Here is a 17,507-nt window from a genome sequence, read left to right as displayed (position 1 = left end):
CGAGTTTCACTCAAACTAACGAGTATTAACAGGACGTTAAATATTTTTCTAAGCAAGAAACAAGCACAGTACATCGAACCCTAAACCACTGCATTGGAAGCCAATAATAAATGATATTTGGAGTTCTCTTTAATGAAGAGACGAAAGAAAACAACAGAATCTCCTTTTCTCCTTGATTTATAATGGCCGGGCCACAATCTGTATTTTAACTTAGTTAAACCTTAACCTTTTGGATTAATCAATCTGAAATCGGTTTACCTTAACCAAGTTTATATTCAGATTGTGAGGCCGGCCTTCTTTATCTCATTCCATTTTCTCTGCCTTTTTTATATCGATCGCTCTTTTTTTTCTCTCTTCTCTCCCTCTCTATTTCTCCTCTCTCTCCTAATGTTATGACTCCGTCTGTTCTTCACACTTGGTGTTTTCTATCTCTTTCTTCTCCTCGTTCTCCTTCTTCTCTTTGAGCGCCTTGAATAGTTGTTTGTACCTTAGCACACACTCCTCCTGAAAACGAAAGATAAGTGAAATTAAATTAAAAAAAAAAATCAGACCGAAACAATACTTTTGTACCCCATTACCTAGAGTTGAAACACTCTCATTTAAATTACATTGCCTACAAGGTACAAGAACACTTTGTGTAGTTAAAAAAAAATCGTGTCGTGTGTAGTGGGATTTTGAAGATGTACCTACTGACCAAACGGTTAGAGATGTTCGATAGGAAAAGGAAAGTCGCGTGTTGTTCAAACTAGATATTTTTAAGAAAGGAACTGAGTTATTCAAAGTGAACCTGAAACGAATTTTTAATAGGGTCTAAAAAAAAAACATTTGCTACTTTAGGTGCTACTCGGCATAGCCGGAGAAACCAAAAGATACTTTACCTTGGAGCGGCCAGGAACACTGTTGGCTATCTTCTCCCACCTATCCCCCAGACAACCCTTGGGAAACTTCTTGAGAGCATTCTCCAGGGCCTTCTGCTCTGTAGATGTCCAAGCTTTCATTGTACTGGCCAGCTTGGCTTCTGAATCATCGTCTGCCCTTCTTTTCACCTGGAAAATAAAAAGTTCAGACTTAGAGAGAGAAACAATAATTTATTGATGAGCTGCCCAGTGTCTGGGTTGCCATATGACACAGCATACTACTCAAACAGACAAGGCACATTAAAATCAAATTGAAAAGATTAAAAATAATAATAATAATAAAAACATGGATAAATTGGTGTAGGTGGTTGAGATTGTATCATCATTGCGATGAGCTGTAGAGATGGCGATGGATAATAGCGAGCGTATCTTGAAAATCAAAATCTGGGCTAGTTAGCTTGGTTGGTAGCACTCATTTTTAGGACAAAAAAAAATCAGTTTTACCTTCTTGACATCATCTTCCAAGTTAACATCCGTCTTGTCTTCGTTCTGATTGGGAATCTTGTATCCGTCCTCCTTGATTTTATTCGCCATGAACGTAATCTCGCCTACACTCCGTCTCATTTGCTCCGCTATTCTCTCCCATCGATTTGGAGTTCCTGGCCAATGGAAAATAGGTATTTGAAAATTAAAGCCTCAAGTTGGAAGATCTTCTGAGTGGCTATCCCTTCCGAATGTTGGGGATCATCATGGCTACCTATTCTTATCTTGTTGGTGGCAATTCGAAAAATAAACTTTGAAAACGGGAAGTTCTGAAGATGATTTGTCGAACTAGAATGGGAATCAATCATTTGCATGATACAAACTTTTTGGCCACGCCATGAATCGGTCTCCTGCATGCAAGGCGAACGTAGTGACCACTATATCATGGGAGCTCAGTCAAAACAAAAGCCCATTATCCTCTTTAAATTTAAGAATGGAAGCACACTTCAGACTGCTTCAGAAGATACTAGTCAAGTGAAGACGTTGTTCTTTTACCTATACTAATATGTTGCTACTTAACAGATTGCCTCTCCTATAGAAGTATGCTTCAGAAGAGTTTAGATTTCACAAGAAAAATACGGGTTCACTTACCCTGAGGATATTTCTTCACGAGTCGTATCAGCTCAATCAGATCATCATCAGTCCATAGTCCCCCACTGAGGGGCACGGCGGGCGTCTCTACAGGAGAAGGTCGAGAGGGGCGCGCCGATTTCACCGGTGTTGTTTCGCCACTGCTCGACACTTCGGGGAGAACGAAGCCCTTCCCGCGGCGCTTGCGAGGACCCCGCGATAATTCCACCTCCTGCTCTGATTCTTCCGATCTGAAATTAAAAAAAGGCATTTTTTAATATGAAAAAAGAGGCTTTTTTTTAATGAATAACACCGAGCAGGAAAAAAAGTCTGTTCAGATAGCGAAATGACCGAAAAATCGGACGAAATAAAACGACAAATAGCCAAACTAGGTAGCTTGGAGGGTAACGCGCCTGCCCTGTAGCGCTAGGTCGCGGGTTCGATTCCTGCCCAGGCGAACTTTATCCGAAACAGATAAGGTTTGTTCTCGGACAGGCTGGATTTCTCCTATCCTGTCCTCCGCTCTCTTTGATTTTTTGAAACTTGCAAAAAAAAAGCAAACCTTCTATCTTGCCAAAAGAGACTATGAAACCGGTCCTCTAAGCATAGTTACACATTAGTTACTCACGATTGACTTTCAACAGTGCTCCTTTCTCGCCTCTGTTTCAAATACTCGCTAATACGTTCGTACGCCAGGGGCGGCAATTGAAACACAATGAACCAAATCAGGGTCGGAATCTGCACGGGGAGCGTATTTTTCAGGCTCGGCTTTTCCAGTTGTTCCAAATACTCTTCGAAACTATCGGGAGGGGCCCCGCCCCCCGATCGATCACTGGCACCGCCCTTGTTCTTTTTCGGTTTCCGACCCTGCTTCTTGTTTCGCATTTCGTTCTGGAAAACGAAAGTAAGATAAATCATTATTTTGTTCATCTATTTATTGTTTTTATTTCTACACTTGGCATCAGCCTCTATACACGAAATCCCAATCTGAGGCTTAGGTGTAGGGGCAACCAGCCCTAAAGGATGGGTTAAGCTTCTACGAATCTAAGATTGACAGGGCGGAGTGTTATAAAATCTACTTACCTTCCGTGTTGCATGAAATTATGAGGTGAGGTAAAGGGCTAGAATCAAGCTATACCTTATAAAGAAGCCCCTTTCACTTGCCAAAAGTGCCTATGAAATCCTCAAACCAAAAATTGTAATGATTGGCTCATATGCCAAAAAAATTCGTGGACATGAATCTCAATTCAACTCTTTTTTACATGGTTTTACTTAATTTCTTACCAAAGTAAATTGTTTCTCAGCATACGAAGCCCAGGCCACAAGGTATTGTCCGATACTGATAATCACAAACAGAATTATACACATTTCGGCCAGACCCATCTTCCTCACACGACGGAAGTAGTAGACGGCGGATCTCCAATCTGGAAGTCCGTGTTCGAGGACGTGATTGTAGTGCGCCCGCTTGTTCGCATCTCGCAGAATGTCGTACACAGACACCAACTGGAAAAAAAAGAGGTTTATAATACTTTAATAAATAATAAATCAATGATTATTTCAATGGCTAAGAGGCAGACGGGACCAAGTCAAAAAGACACGTTTTGAGATAAATGGAGTCAAAGTTTAGGACCAGTTAAAGTTTAAATAAAGATAGCCAATTGTTTTTACTCTCATTTCAATACAACACTAAAGAGAAGTTAGCAACCAATTAAAAAAAAAATAATAATATTATTATTTCCAACAATATACATCACTCAAAAGAGTTGGTTTTTGGACTTGGTCTGCTCTGCCTCTTGCCAATTTATTTCAGACTTGTGTTTCATTTCCCACCCAGAGTAGTGGACAATCAATGAGATCTCATCCATCAACAACAGTTTGAGTAACACCACCTACTTTATTGCCCAACCAACTCCCACACAATTCAACATCCTTGGAATATTGCACTCGAGTGTTGACTGGAAAGCTGGACCCTTGAAATGTCAGGATGAACTACCACCGATAACTTCCTGAAAGCCTTCTTGATTTTGGCAAGATCTGCATCCTGGAATAGAAAATGAAGAGTCAGAAAACTCAGTTGAATGGTATTGAGATTGCTTGATTAAAGATAATGATTTTATGGAGAAAATTTCCAGTGGCACTGTTTAGTTTAACTCATCAATCACCCTATCTCTCTCTCTCTCTCTCTCTCTCTCTCTCTCTCTCTCTCTCTCTCTCTCTCCCTCTCTCTCTCTCTCTCTCTCTTTCCTTCTTTTTTCTCTTTTCCAGTCTTCCCCCTTCTCTCTTTCCCTTTCCCTTATTCAACCTCACTATTGATACCTTTTGAGGTAGTCATCAGATGTACTCCCAATAGGTTAGAAATATGTATACTTACAACAGGAACATCAAGCAGCTCATAGAAGTTCTGCTTGATTTCTTCAACCACATCAAAAACTTGAAGCTGATCTGAGTCCCAGGCAGATACTTGGTATGACTGGCTTAGAAAAACCTAGAAAAAAAAGAAAGCAATGTCATTACAACAGGAACATCAAGCAGCTCATAGAAGTTCTGCTTGATTTCTTCAACCACATCAAAAACTTGAAGCTGATCTGAGTCCCAGGCGGATACTTGGTATGACTGGCTTAGAAAAACCTAGAAAAAAAGGAAGCAATGTTGAAAAAAGGTAAGTAAAGTAATACAACATGAGCCAGTATTAAAACTTCAGCTCCATGCTTTAAAGAATTCAGGGAGACAATGTATGGGTCTATAACTTGTACCTGGGTAGATGACCACCTGTGCCCTAAATCACCAAAGTATGGAAAAGTATTTACAATTCCATATTTTGACATGATTCGTCCAAATTCAAAATTCTGCTTTTCCATTGGCTATTACACTTGTAAGATACTTTTCCATACTTTGGTGATTTAGGGCACAGGGCTCAAATTATATGCTGCAGACTATCACCAGGCCCCACACAGTCTGGATGTGAGTACCTACCAGGGTTGTGATTGGATGGTAAAGCACCCCTTAACCTATAACCATTCACCTCAGAGCTACAATTTAAAGTGACATAAAACCCCAGTTTGGTGAATTCAAAAATAAAATATATAGCCTAGTTAGCTTAGTTGGTAGTGCGTCTGCCTTGTAGGCGCTAGGCCACAGGTTCGATTCCTGCCCGGGGCGGATTTTATCCTGATGGGATAATGTTTGTTCTCGGAACGGCTGGCTTTCCTCTATCCTGTCTTCCTTCTCTCTTTGATTTCGGGACAATAAGACCATAGAAGTTACAGTTCCCTCTGTCAAACCTCTTTTAAAAAATAATAATAATAAAAATAAAATATAGATAGGTACTTACAAAAATATCTGGAGAGCTTTGAGATGTGGGTGTGGAGAAGGCTGGAAGGAATCAAGTGGTCAGATAGAATCAGGAATGAAGAAGTGCTGAGAAGAGTTGAAGAGAAAAGAGAAATACTGAGAACCATATTGAACAGGAAAAGAAGTTGGCTGGGTCACATCCTGAGAAGAGATTGTCTGCAGAGAAGAATATAATGGAATATTTTTATATCGATCGCTCTTTTTTTTCTCTCTTCTCTCCCTCTCTATTTCTCCTCTCTCTCCTAATGTTATGACTCCGTCTGTTCTTCACACTTGGTGTTTTCTATCTCTTTCTTCTCCTCGTTCTCCTTCTTCTCTTTGAGCGCCTTGAATAGTTGTTTGTACCTTAGCACACACTCCTCCTGAAAACGAAAGATAAGTGAAATTAAATTAAAAAAAAAAATCAGACCGAAACAATACTTTTGTACCCCATTACCTAGAGTTGAAACACTCTCATTTAAATTACATTGCCTACAAGGTACAAGAACACTTTGTGTAGTTAAAAAAAAAATCGTGTCGTGTGTAGTGGGATTTTGAAGATGTACCTACTGACCAAACGGTTAGAGATGTTCGATAGGAAAAGGAAAGTCGCGTGTTGTTCAAACTAGATATTTTTAAGAAAGGAACTGAGTTATTCAAAGTGAACCTGAAACGAATTTTTAATAGGGTCTAAAAAAAAAACATTTGCTACTTTAGGTGCTACTCGGCATAGCCGGAGAAACCAAAAGATACTTTACCTTGGAGCGGCCAGGAACACTGTTGGCTATCTTCTCCCACCTATCCCCCAGACAACCCTTGGGAAACTTCTTGAGAGCATTCTCCAGGGCCTTCTGCTCTGTAGGAATGCTGAGAGAGGTGCTGAATGGAAGAACGTTTGAACAAATGAAGGAGGATGCCCAAGATCAAGAAAAGTGGAGAACGTTGTTTTGAAACCTGTCCTAGGACAGATCTACATCTATATAATTATATACTTACAAAAACCATGCATTGAAGAGAGAAAGTGATCCAATTCATTGTTCTTGAAGTATAATAATATTAAATAAATATTTGAATATCACAGGTGTTGCTGAGAACTTTCCACACAGATTGGAAAATGATCACAACCGAAACTATAGTTGCTCAATTATAAGGACATATTGATGCAATATTTCCAGATGGAGAAAACCAGGACCAAAACCTTTCCTTTGTCTTGAAGTATAATAATATTAAATAAATATTTGAATATCACAGGTGTTGCTGAGAACTTTCCACACAGATTGGAAAATGATCACAACCAAAACTAGTTGCCCAATTATAAGGACATATTGATGCAATATTTCCAGATGGAGAAAACCAGGACCAAAACCTTTCCTTTACTTGTGGGAAATCTGGGAAAACTTGGCATGCTTTCCAACATTTTACTGCCTTGAGAGAGAAGAGAAATGTTGGCACTCCATTCCTTCTAGCAGAACTTTCACCCAAAGTTTTTGCTCACTTTTGACACAAAATTACAAAAACCACAAAATGAACACTTATCAAATATTTGAAATTTCCCGGGGTTTGCACGTGTCAAGTGTATTTTAACTTAGTTAAACCTTAACCTTTTGGATTAATCAATCTGAAATCGGTTTACCTTAACCAAGTTTATATTCAGATTGTGAGGCCGGCCTTCTTTATCTCATTCCATTTTCTCTGCCTTTTTTATATCATTTCTTCAACCACATCAAAAACTTGAAGCTGATCTGAGTCCCAGGCAGATACTTGGTATGACTGGCTTAGAAAAACCTAGAAAAAAAGGAAGCAATGTTGAAAAAAGGTAGGTAAAGTAATACAACATGAGCCAGTATTAAAACTTCAGCTCCATGCTTTAAAGAATTCAGGGAGACAATGTATGGGTCTATAACTTGTACCTGGGTAGATGTAGATGATCATCAGGGCTCAAATTATATACTGCTGACCATCACCAGGCCCCACACAGTCTGGATGTGAGTACCTACCAGGGTGGTGAATGGATGGTAAAGCACCCCTCAACCTATAGGTAACCATTCACCTCAGAGCTACAATTTAAAGTGACATAAAACCCCAGTTTGGTGAATTCAAAAGTAAAATATAGATAGTTACTTACAAAAATATCTGGAGAGCTTCAAGATGTGGGTATGGAGAAAGGAATCAAGTGGTCAGATAGAATCAGGAATGAAGAAGTGCTGAGAAGAGTTGAAGAGAAATACTGAGAACCATATTGAACAGGAAAAGAAGTTGGCTGGGTCACATCCTGAGAAGAATCATGGAATGAGAGCTGAGAGGAAAGAGATCAATAGGAAGAAAGAGGTTTGGAATGCTGAGAGAGGTGCTGAATGGAAGAACGTTTGAACAAATGAAGGAGGATGCCCAAGATCAAGAAAAGTGGAGAACGTTGTTTTGGAACCTGTCCTAGGAGAGATCTACATCTATAAAACAACACTTTTGTTAGCGGATTTAAATAAACTTCAATAAAAATTACCATTTTTAGCCTTTTCGTAAGAAAAAATTAGAAAACTGAAACTTTTGAAATTAAAATCAGCACTTTCCACAAAAAATTTGCACATTTTAGGGTGTGTTTATGAACAGGGCTGAGATGAGCTCGGACGACGTGAGATAGCTGTCCCGGCGGCAATTTTTAAAATTCATTTTATATTTATTTTTGTTTGCTTTGTAATTTGCTTGTTTTTAATAGCTAATATAAATGAAAAGTATAATATAAACGTGCAAACTAAAGATAAAAAGTAAAAAATGAATTCAGATTGTACAAGTTGCGAAAAAAAAATCAAAAATTCGAATTTCCCGCCAACTTTACACGCAAAAAGTCCGACGATGTCCTACGATGGCCCTGTTCATAACCACGGCCCTCACTTTTGACACAAAATTACAAAAACCACAAAATGAACACTTATCAAATATTTGAAATTTCCCGGGGTTTGCACGTGTCAAGTTCACGGAGGTTGGGAGGAGTGGATAGTGGAATAACGGAGGTAGGGGAAAGCCTGTAAGCGTATGCCTACTTCACGCAAGTCAGTTTTTTAGAATCTTGCTATCTTCCCTAAAGTCACTTCAACAATCAACAAAAAGGATAAACAAAAAAATAAACCACAAGTGAAATTTTTCCACTTATCAGTTGAAATAATTTTATTTACCTATTTAATTAAATCAATTAATTATTAATAGATTTATTTAAGAAGATAGATAGACGTTGGAAAATCCCGTGCACTCATTGGAAAACCCGAATAAAACGTAAATAATTTGTAATCAACTTTTGTTCCACTGATTCATGAGTACACCATCTACATTAGAAGTTTGGTAAGATAAATCTTGACAAGCCCATCAATGTTATTTGCACTGGGAACCTACCATTGTTATGGACTGTTGCATTCACTTGATACCTTTAGGATCAAGTTGAGCATAGGCACAGTGAAAGGACACATTGGAGTGTAAAAGTTTTCTAACCTTTCAAGAGCCCATTTTAATTGTACCTTTGAAACAGGGTACAGAACACAAACAAAGTTGCCCCATCCTTCCACAGCCTCTCTAGCTGCTACTGAATTATCTAGAAAAAAGGGACTGCCTAGGGGTCCGGATTTTGTTTACATTTTCAAGCAACCTGATTGGTGCAGAGCTAGTTGTGTTTCCTAACCTTGCTGGATGCTCCAATCAGAATGGAGAAAAACGCCAGACACCTAAACAGTCCCTAGAAAATGAACCTTGGAAGATAGAGTGCCCCTCTGGCCATAATGAAATAATTTAGATAGGTACATACCTAAGTATAAACTAAAATCAAAATATTTCTCTAATTTCCAGGCAATGGATGTGTACATCAAAGACTTGCATGTTGGGATTAAGAATGTCAATGTCACATGCATTGTGTTGGACATAAGCCCTCGAGTCACATTGAAAGAAAACCGGGAAGTACGAACATTGAAAGTTGCTGATAGTACAGCATGCATAAATCTTTCCCTATGGGATGAACCTGGAGCTTTGCTACATCCAGGAGACATTGTACGATTGACCAAGTGTTACGCTCAAATATGGCGGAACTGCTTGACACTGTACAGTAGTAAAAGTGGTTTAATTGAAAAAATAGGTAAGCAGATTTTGTATTTATTTCATCCTAGATCTAAAGCTACATGAAGATAAACTAACCTTAGGTAGGTACTTTATTTTTAGGGTTGAACTGTGGGAGTAATGGGACTTTTCAGTCTCATTCTGGCATTATAAGCTGGATATATTTTATTCTACTTTTCTCTGCTCAATTTATACATGGCCCATTTCAATTCCAGGTGAATTCTGCATGGTATTCAATGAGAACCTTGACATGAGCATCCCCATCCCTAACCTGCCTGTAAATGCCCCACAGTCTGCCAATGGCAACTCAAATCCTGGCAACATGAACAATAGTGGCAACAATAAGGGTAACATGAGACCCAATCCGATAGATAGGGATGTTAACCGGTATTCCAATAATCCCGACAGTAAGAACAATACACGGAATACGAGGGTGAGGTAAAACCTGTGTCTGGTTGCACAAGCAACAATGATTTCCATGTGATGAACTACTGTGAGAAAAATCAGAGGGAAGTTCCAGTTCCACGCAGAACACTTGGGTGACTTGGGATCAACTTCTGCCTGTGAAATTTCAGTTCTTTAGTTCCAGTTCCAGAACACTCAAATTCAGCAACTTTGAGTGTGGTGTTTATCTGGATATGTGTCTGAGAAGGCGTACAAGTCACTCACATTGGTTTCGACTCACCGCTGAAAAGCACAGCGGGGAAATTCGGCCTGGAACCGTTCGATGTGATTGTTAAAATCAACGAATGTCGCGTACACAATGAAGTCACATTTCAGAAGTGTTTACGTCAGCTAAATTTCAGTTCTTTAGTTCCAGTTCCAGAACACTCAAATTCAGCAACTTTGAGTGTGGTGTTTATCTGGATATGTGTCTGAGACTTTCACTTTGTGTTTAATCCTTTGTGGTTGACAGTCAAAAATTTGAGGGGCAAGCAATGACAGTAAATAATCTGCATTTTGAGTGTTCATACTCTATTGTCATTTGATGGATGAAAAGAAAAAATGGCAACATATTTTATGGTAGGTACTCTAAAGAAATTAGAAGTTATTTTTGGGACTATGAATCCTAAGACAAGTGTAAAGCCAGGAATTAAGGATCAGGGGTTCTTATGTAGTGAGTACAGCTGAAAAGAGGAGTTACTAACTTGGCTTGGAGTCTATGTGTGATAAATACAACTTTGGAAATAAATAAATGAATTTCCTTTGGTTTTCTCCTGTCTTTATTATTTTTTTTTTTTTTTTTTTTTTGCAAACAACCTGCCTTGGTGATGTAGTGATCAAGACGCTCGCCTTGCAAACGGGAGAGCGTGGGTTCAATCTAAGCTTAGGTATGGAATTTCATCCTCAATATAATTTGATAATTTGACAACAATAATATTAGCAGGCTACTGCTGGAGTAAAGGAACTTTTCAATCCTATGCGAGAAGTATAAATAAGCACTTGGGTATTTCACTTATTCCTGCATTAGAATCGCCATCTTGTATTTACCTGTCCGCCATTTTCTTCGCCGCCATCTTGATTCGAATCTAGCGCGCTCTCTCGGAGATCCAGATTACCAAATTGAGGCAGTAGTGTGTCTACTACATCTTGATTCGCATCTAGCGCGCTCTCTCGAAGATCCAGATTACCAAAGTGAGGCAGTAGTGTGTCTACTAGGCATTGTATAACCAGGGCCATACAGCTCTGATCTGGTTTGGATTTGAGACTAATGGTGAGTAGCTTGGTCAGCGTGGAATGAGGGGATTGTAGAATGTGCTTCAGACTCAGGGAACATACCTGCCGGGGAAATGGTATTGGATGAGAGAAGTAAACCAAATAATCTTTTTCCTCGCCTTTTCCCGTGACGGGGTTGGAGCTTTTCGTCAGCCTCTCAATCAGTCCTAGCTGGGGTGATCGATTTAGGGCTGACATTTGGTTTTGGCTACAAAAATTTCAAGGATACCCTTCGCACTCAACCTTAGCTCTTTCTTTAGCAACGGAAATTTAGGCTGGTATCCCAAGCTGTGCAACCGCTGCCTACTGCTTCCTATGTATTCTTATGAAGTACTTTCCAAACCAAGCTGCCTGGTCGCATGACATGGCTGCTCTATTTGAGTTGCACTACCCAATCGCTCTGAGAGCAGTGTGGTCGCCTGGTCGTGAGGTTTTCATGTGATTTAAAATACTATTTTTGTAATAATTTGTTCAACTGGAAGTTTGTAATGGAAGTCGCGCGACCCGGCCGCTAGGATCAGAAGGCCACCTTTATGGCGCGACCAGGCAGCTTGGTTGCGTGACCCGGCAGCTAGGATTGAAACGCCACCTTTAGGTTAAATACAAGAAGGAGTTTTCACAATTTTTTTCTTTATCTTAAACCCCTTAAAAACCACTAAAATGTTTTGTCGTATGTCAAAAACGTATGTTTGCCATATAGATTGACATCTTTAAACTCAATTTCCCAAAAGTAGGGTTTTTTGACATACAGCATTTTTGCTTAGCATGGCAGTATAGCCCTGAATAGCAGATCTTTGTCCCTGAATAACAGCCGAACTGCAATGTCTGGAAACACAACCCTAGGGCACTTTTGATTTACAGAAATTATTGGATATCTGTGTTAAATTTGAGCACCTTTGGCCAAAAATTAAAGTCCTGAGAATTTCATACTTTTTTGAGCATTTTAAAAATTTTGCCCTCATATAGCTGCTACTGAACCATCTATTTCTTGACACCTGGCCCAGGGAAACTTTTGATCTGCATAAATTATCAAACCTTTCTGCAAAATACAAGTTGCCTGAGGCTAAAGGTAAAGTCACCACCAACTTCTTTTGAGCTTTTTCCCTGTATAGCTCTAAATAGCAGAACTTTGACCCTGAATAACAGCTGATCCATATCATGTGGAAACACAAGCAAGGGACATTTTTGATTAACATAAATAAAATTATTCATTGATCTTTTTTTGAACCACATAAAAATATATCAAAAATATGCAATATCAATAAAATACCTACACTTTTATTGTCTTTGTTTACTTACAGAGTATCCCAGATCGACACCAATGGCCGGAAGTGTTTGGCAGCAACAGGCGTTTGCGCTCGATGTTCGTCTTAACGCTCACCGCGTGGCCAAACACGCCAACCTGCGCACCCTGTATATCCGTCGGCGCAATCAACTCTTGCGCGAAAACTCTGCCACCACCAGCGACCAATTGCGCAACGACCAGCTGCGCAAAACGTACATCAAGATCCGTTCACACCTTTTGACGCAGCGATATAACGTGTCACTTGACACTATGTCAGTAAACAGTAAAAGGTAATTACCTAGTTACTTACTCTATGAACGCTTCTTGAAAAAAAAAAGAGGTTTGATAGAGGGAACTGCTAAGGTCTTATCGTCCCGAAAGCGAAGAGAGAAGGAAGACAGGATAGGAGAAAGGCAGCCGTTCCCAGAACGAACCTTACCTTTATATTATAAAATCCACTCTGGGCAGGAATCGAACCCGCGACCTAAGGCTTACAAGGTAGACGCGCTAACCTCCAAGCTTGAAAAAAAAACATATACTGATTTATCAAGGTGTACTGGCATTTGTGTCTAGCATTCCCCAGCCCAAACTGAAAAAAAAAAAAAAAAAAAATCTTTCACCCCTTACAAGATAGATACCACATAATACAAATACAAATTACTTATGCCTTCATTAGCCTAATTATCTTACCTGACTTCTGACAATCTCCAATAGTCAAACTCTCCATTTGATTACTCAAACCCTCTCTCTCATGATACTCAAGTTCCAAATATTTCAGCTTCAAATACAGCACCTTGATAATGTGCTCATAAAACTCCAGAGTTTCATCTAACTCGTAATATTTGACATTCTTGTTGATAACTTCCAGCACATGGAGTCCCCGTAGCAGTCTACAAACAGGTCACAGTTACCCTCAGGTTCTGTGTTACCCCACTCTGCGGTATAGTTGAACCCAGTATCCCCGCTGAATGGGCGGTAGAACTCGCCTAGCTGTGACGTCACACGAACACATGGCTTTGATCGAACCTTTAGAACAAAATTAAAATATTATTTAGTAGGTATCTTACGTATTCTTGAGAGTTCATTGCAACGGTCAATACATTAATTAGACTTACTTTATCATGGACACTCGTTGCTATCTTGAAAGCCCAGAAGTGTTCGATTTTTTAGGGTTTTTACGAGTTTTAGGGTTTTTTACGAGTAGGGACGAGTTAGGGATTTTTAATGTTTTAACGTTTTTGTGACAAATTCGGTATATATTTTTTATTTTATTGTAAGATCTGTGTAACGTTTCGTTTTCGTATCCTTCGGTCTTCGCGTGTTCTTCCGTCTTTTTCTGTGTACTATTACTGTCTACCGCGGCTGTTCTACTATACCTAACCTCTTCTGGGCTTTCAAGATAGCAACGAGTGTCCATGATAAAGTAAGTCTAATTTAGTAGGTAATTTACTTATTTGTTTAGTAAGTAAACTATCAAGCGTGCCGGGAGGCGCGCGAACGTCAAGAGTTCGAAAGAGAAATTACTACAAAAAGGAAGTGCATCTACGAAGTACCCAACTGATCCTAAAATATAAAGAGCATTTTTTTCTACTGAGAATTTGCTTTGGATTTTCTTCTTGCTACATAAGTCAGGTACCTACTCTTGACTAGAAGGTAACCACTAGGCGAGGTTAACGCCCACCGAGACGTTCTCTACCACCTAACCCTTTCCCATTTGTAGTCTTAGAACCCAGTTTGTAAAAATAAGAAAACAAACTGTCCAGTTAAAACCTAAAATTCACTTCTCTCGTTCACTCACCTCCTCATTGTGTCCATTATTGCCAAAACACTCTACATTGGTGACAAAGATCAGTATTCTCACATGACTCAGTAGCAGATAGCCTTCAAATACTGTTGATTCATTCTTGTCAAAACCCCGCAGCCGAGAACTGGATAGGAGATTGTTACAGAACTCAAACCCGAAAATTTTAAAATTCTGAATGAACTTGGAGTATTTGGCACGGATGATGGGCTGTCTGTCTGAATGCGACTGCTGAGAGTCTGAAAAAGAAGGCATTTCTATATTGATATTTGATACCTATTTTCAATTTCTAAGCCTCATTGAAGAGACTTATTCAAAATTTACAATGTTATGTTACGATTTTAGGTATCCAAAAATGGAAAGCAAGAGAATTGATTATGTACTTACTTATTTGGTGCAGGTATAATGTTGTTTTTTTGCCCTTTATTTGTTGACAAGCGCTACCTCATCGTGATCTGTGTAGTAGTTGGATGTTTCAAATTCTGGAGGTGGGAAAAAACACAGGTGATTATTTTAAGACTGTTTCTTTTGAGGATAGCCTTAATAGTTATAAGGACCCTTCTTACTGACAGGATAAATATTTTTTGTCATCATTATTATCTCATTCAAAACCTAATAAACTTTCTCCAGACTTGTTTCCTTCTTTCTTCTTTTCATTCCTACTTGTTGCTTGTTGTATTGTCACTTCAATCCAATCCTAGCTCTTAACCATTTAGCTTTTAGCTGTTAGTTTATTTTCTTACCAGTGTGTAGAAACAACACAGCATGCACTTTTCTTGAGTTCTCATCATCACCAATAATACTACTCTCGGTGTCAAGGAATGGACAGTTGGTTCTGATTGATTTTGTTACTTCGTTGAGCAGCTCTATGTCTTTCTCTGGAAAATGAAATGGTCAAAAAAGTTTTATAGATTTCACTGTAACTGTTTGTTTCACCATAATTCTCACGCCAATTGTCTGATTTTGAATTTTGAGTACTTCAGTATGTATGGAAATTTCAATCTAAGGCAAAAATAAAGCAGCACAAATTTTCCAGGTGTTTTCTTGACCTCTTGTTTAATTTTAAACTGGGCTGGTTGTTGGTTATTTTTAATTGTGTTTTTTGATAGAGTGTGGATGGCATTTGTCCCAGGCCAGTCACACACTATCAGGTAGACCTGACAGGTGGACTTATATCCTTTTGTTACCCTACTAGACTAGCTATTTACCTGGATCAAAGTTTTCATAAGAAGATTTGATGTTGAGCACTCTCTGCAAGGATAAAATGTATCGGTCAATTTCCATGTTTTGAATGTAGTTGAGTTTATCTCTGCATAGGATCAGGAACTGTGAAAACAAAAAAAAAAACATTTGATTGTAAAGATGGAGACAGTTTTTGTAAGAGTAGGTACAGGTGAATTCAGGAATAGTAGCTGGTCTCTGAAGGTCTGTTTTTCATTCCTACGCCACATAAATGCTGTGTTCACTCTGTGTCAGGAGTGGGGGTAAAAAGTGGAAATTCAACAAACATGACGACATCTAGTGGAGAAATTACGAAACATTTTTTTCATTTCCCTCAATACAATTACAATATGGTGGAACCTGAAGCTACTCGAGACTCGCATCAGGGATTTAAGACGCAGCGTTGATGCTAAAGTAGGGGAAGTGGAATGAAAAACACGCATTGGGTTTGCATCGCACCCACGTTGGAATGAAAAACAGACCTTAAATTCACTAGTGGACAGCAAACTGTGCCAAAAAGATTCTACGTCTACACTACCTACCACTTTTTACTCCACTCACAGAAAATCTTGAGAAATGGTTTGCCATTTTTTGCACAGTAAAAAAAAATGAGCAGTGGAGAGTACAACAGGGTCATTCGTAGAATACACCTGAACTGTCCTATGAGTTTACTGTCACAAGTCTTGGCTGTCAGTGAATCTTTTGATTAACCCAGAACATTATGGACTTACCTAGACTGCCCAAAGAATCACCCTTTGAGAAACAAACCACCCTCAACTTTCCTTTACAAAGTAACAACAGAATACCCGAAAAACAGATAAGAAACAGAAACAGGTAGAACTACAGAAAAAGAGATGAAAGAAACAGCAAAACGCTCAAACCACAAACCACAAAAAAATTCACAAATCGTTTATTTCAAAATTTTCGCGGGGACAAGTTTGTTTACAAAATTAAGCCTCTTTCACACGATCCTATTTTTCGCCGAAAACCAACCAATGAGAAAGAGAATGGCCAAGTAAACAATCGTTTTCATTGGTTAATCACTTTGTTGTTGTGCGCATGCGCCAAGGTGGATTTTGATTTCCCGCCAAAGGATGATCGAAGGAATCGAAGAAGCTGTTTTTCATTCCAATGCCGTGTGAATGCGAACCCGACGGAGAGTTGATGATTGTTTTTCATTTCACTATTCACTTCCCCTCCTGACGTTAGCTGAATTCCGAAAGCTAAACCCAGCGTTGGAAATGTTGGAATGAAAAACAGAGCTGCAAGCTATATCTCTTCCGTCCTACCCCTACCTCCCAAGATGCAGTTGGTGACTTGAGTTTTCAGATTTTTGTAAATTTTGCTGTCAGCCTGGTGACCACACTTGAGATTAGTAGGTAATAATAATAACAACTGTATTAAGTCTGACAAATGATATTGTCAGACTAATTATTAATAGTAAGTCTGACAAATGATATGATACGTTGCTAGGTAAGTATAAGTACCTATACCTATGATCTGGGACTGGGAAGGTAGATAATTTACACAAGTAGGTACCTACCCAATTGGATTTGAAAGCGGTCATCATTTGCTAAAATAAAATTATTAGAAACAGACCCTCCTACCTGTGAATGCGCCGCCTCCCTTTCCGTGCGGCATATCTTAACTTGCCGTTGACGCTAAAGTAGGGGAAGTGGAATGAAAAACACGCGTCGGGTTCGCATCGCACCCACGTCGGAATGAAAAACAGACCTCAAGAGTTCAAATCCAAACTGACAGATGTAGTGAAAAGCAACATAGTTTTGCACTATTTCTGACTGGTTAATACCTCAGAATGAGCATCACAAAAATGGCCTTTTCTGGGATTGAACCCGCGTCCCCCTAAATATGAGACTAGCACATTGACCAATACGCCACAGTCTCTGGGGGGGGGGTGATTTTACGATTGTACGTGTATGGATGGCTCCCTTGAGATGTAAAAAAAATCCCACGATTAAAAAACAAAAAAAATCCCTTTTTTATGAATGGGATTTTTTCCATTCGAGTTAAAACGCACTTGGGAAAAGTCCGCGAAATTTTAAAAAGTCACGAAAACGAAATGGAAATT

The 17,507-nt window shown here is 39.1% G+C and overlaps 2 protein-coding genes and 3 long non-coding RNA genes across 6 annotated transcripts; 1 reads left to right on the top strand and 4 right to left on the bottom strand.

The window, feature by feature from the left end:
- Positions 1–30: 30 nt before the first annotated feature.
- Positions 31–7,008, bottom strand: LOC113465584. The gene is made up of 2 exons (XR_003390245.1): positions 6,896–7,008; positions 31–220 (listed from the first exon to the last, which is right to left on the bottom strand). It is a non-coding gene; the product is annotated as an uncharacterized LOC113465584 (long non-coding RNA).
- LOC103524879 (uncharacterized protein F54F2.9) lies at positions 171–6,729 on the bottom strand. The gene is made up of 10 exons (XM_008489923.3): positions 6,678–6,729; positions 6,297–6,509; positions 4,485–4,598; positions 3,935–4,011; positions 3,255–3,498; positions 2,599–2,861; positions 1,992–2,221; positions 1,362–1,516; positions 879–1,046; positions 171–504 (listed from the first exon to the last, which is right to left on the bottom strand). The coding sequence occupies exons 2-10, from the start codon at positions 6,333–6,335 to the stop codon at positions 391–393; spliced, it is 1,404 nt and encodes a 467-aa protein (XP_008488145.1). The 5' UTR covers positions 6,336–6,509; positions 6,678–6,729; the 3' UTR covers positions 171–390.
- Positions 5,553–6,164, bottom strand: LOC113465583. The gene is made up of 2 exons (XR_003390244.1): positions 6,059–6,164; positions 5,553–5,683 (listed from the first exon to the last, which is right to left on the bottom strand). It is a non-coding gene; the product is annotated as an uncharacterized LOC113465583 (long non-coding RNA).
- Positions 7,009–8,402: 1,394 nt separating the features above from the next.
- On the top strand, positions 8,403–10,045 carry LOC103524850 (SOSS complex subunit B homolog). 2 transcript variants are annotated; one of them, XM_008489893.3, is made up of 3 exons: positions 8,403–8,633; positions 9,132–9,414; positions 9,611–10,045. In XM_008489893.3, the coding sequence occupies exons 2-3, from the start codon at positions 9,135–9,137 to the stop codon at positions 9,835–9,837; spliced, it is 507 nt and encodes a 168-aa protein (XP_008488115.1). In that variant the 5' UTR covers positions 8,403–8,633; positions 9,132–9,134; the 3' UTR covers positions 9,838–10,045. The 2 variants fall into 2 exon arrangements, with proteins under 2 accessions (XP_008488115.1, XP_008488123.1); XM_008489901.3 differs by having other exon boundaries at positions 8,404–8,567.
- A 3,232-nt stretch (positions 10,046–13,277) lies between these two features.
- Positions 13,278–14,642, bottom strand: LOC113465576. The gene is made up of 3 exons (XR_003390242.1): positions 14,585–14,642; positions 14,195–14,436; positions 13,278–13,422 (listed from the first exon to the last, which is right to left on the bottom strand). It is a non-coding gene; the product is annotated as an uncharacterized LOC113465576 (long non-coding RNA).
- Positions 14,643–17,507: the final 2,865 nt, after the last annotated feature.

The sequence above is a fragment of the Diaphorina citri genome, unplaced genomic scaffold (assembly GCF_000475195.1).
Source record: "Diaphorina citri unplaced genomic scaffold, Diaci psyllid genome assembly version 1.1 scaffold7, whole genome shotgun sequence".
NCBI lineage: Eukaryota > Metazoa > Arthropoda > Insecta > Hemiptera > Psyllidae > Diaphorina > Diaphorina citri.
The sequence above is the reverse complement of the archived record's forward strand: the minus strand, read 5'-3'. Positions and strand labels throughout refer to the sequence as shown.

What these genes read in the sequence shown, in the direction of transcription:
- LOC103524879 (XM_008489923.3), bottom strand. Translation starts at nt 6,335, where the DNA reads ATGAATTGGATCACTTTCTCTCTTCAATGCATGGTTTTT. An exon ending in CTCTTCAATGCATGGTTTTT is followed by an intron (nt 4,599 to 6,296) that starts GTAAGTATATAA and finishes CTTTTTTTCTAG; the next exon opens with GTTTTTCTAAGCCAGTCATA. An exon ending in CTGAGAAACAATTTACTTTG is followed by an intron (nt 2,862 to 3,254) that starts GTAAGAAATTAA and finishes TTCGTTTTCCAG; the next exon opens with AACGAAATGCGAAACAAGAA.
- LOC103524850 (XM_008489893.3), top strand. Translation starts at nt 9,135, where the DNA reads ATGGATGTGTACATCAAAGACTTGCATGTTGGGATTAAGAATGTCAAT. An exon ending in TGGTTTAATTGAAAAAATAG is followed by an intron (nt 9,415 to 9,610) that starts GTAAGCAGATTT and finishes TTTCAATTCCAG; the next exon opens with GTGAATTCTGCATGGTATTC.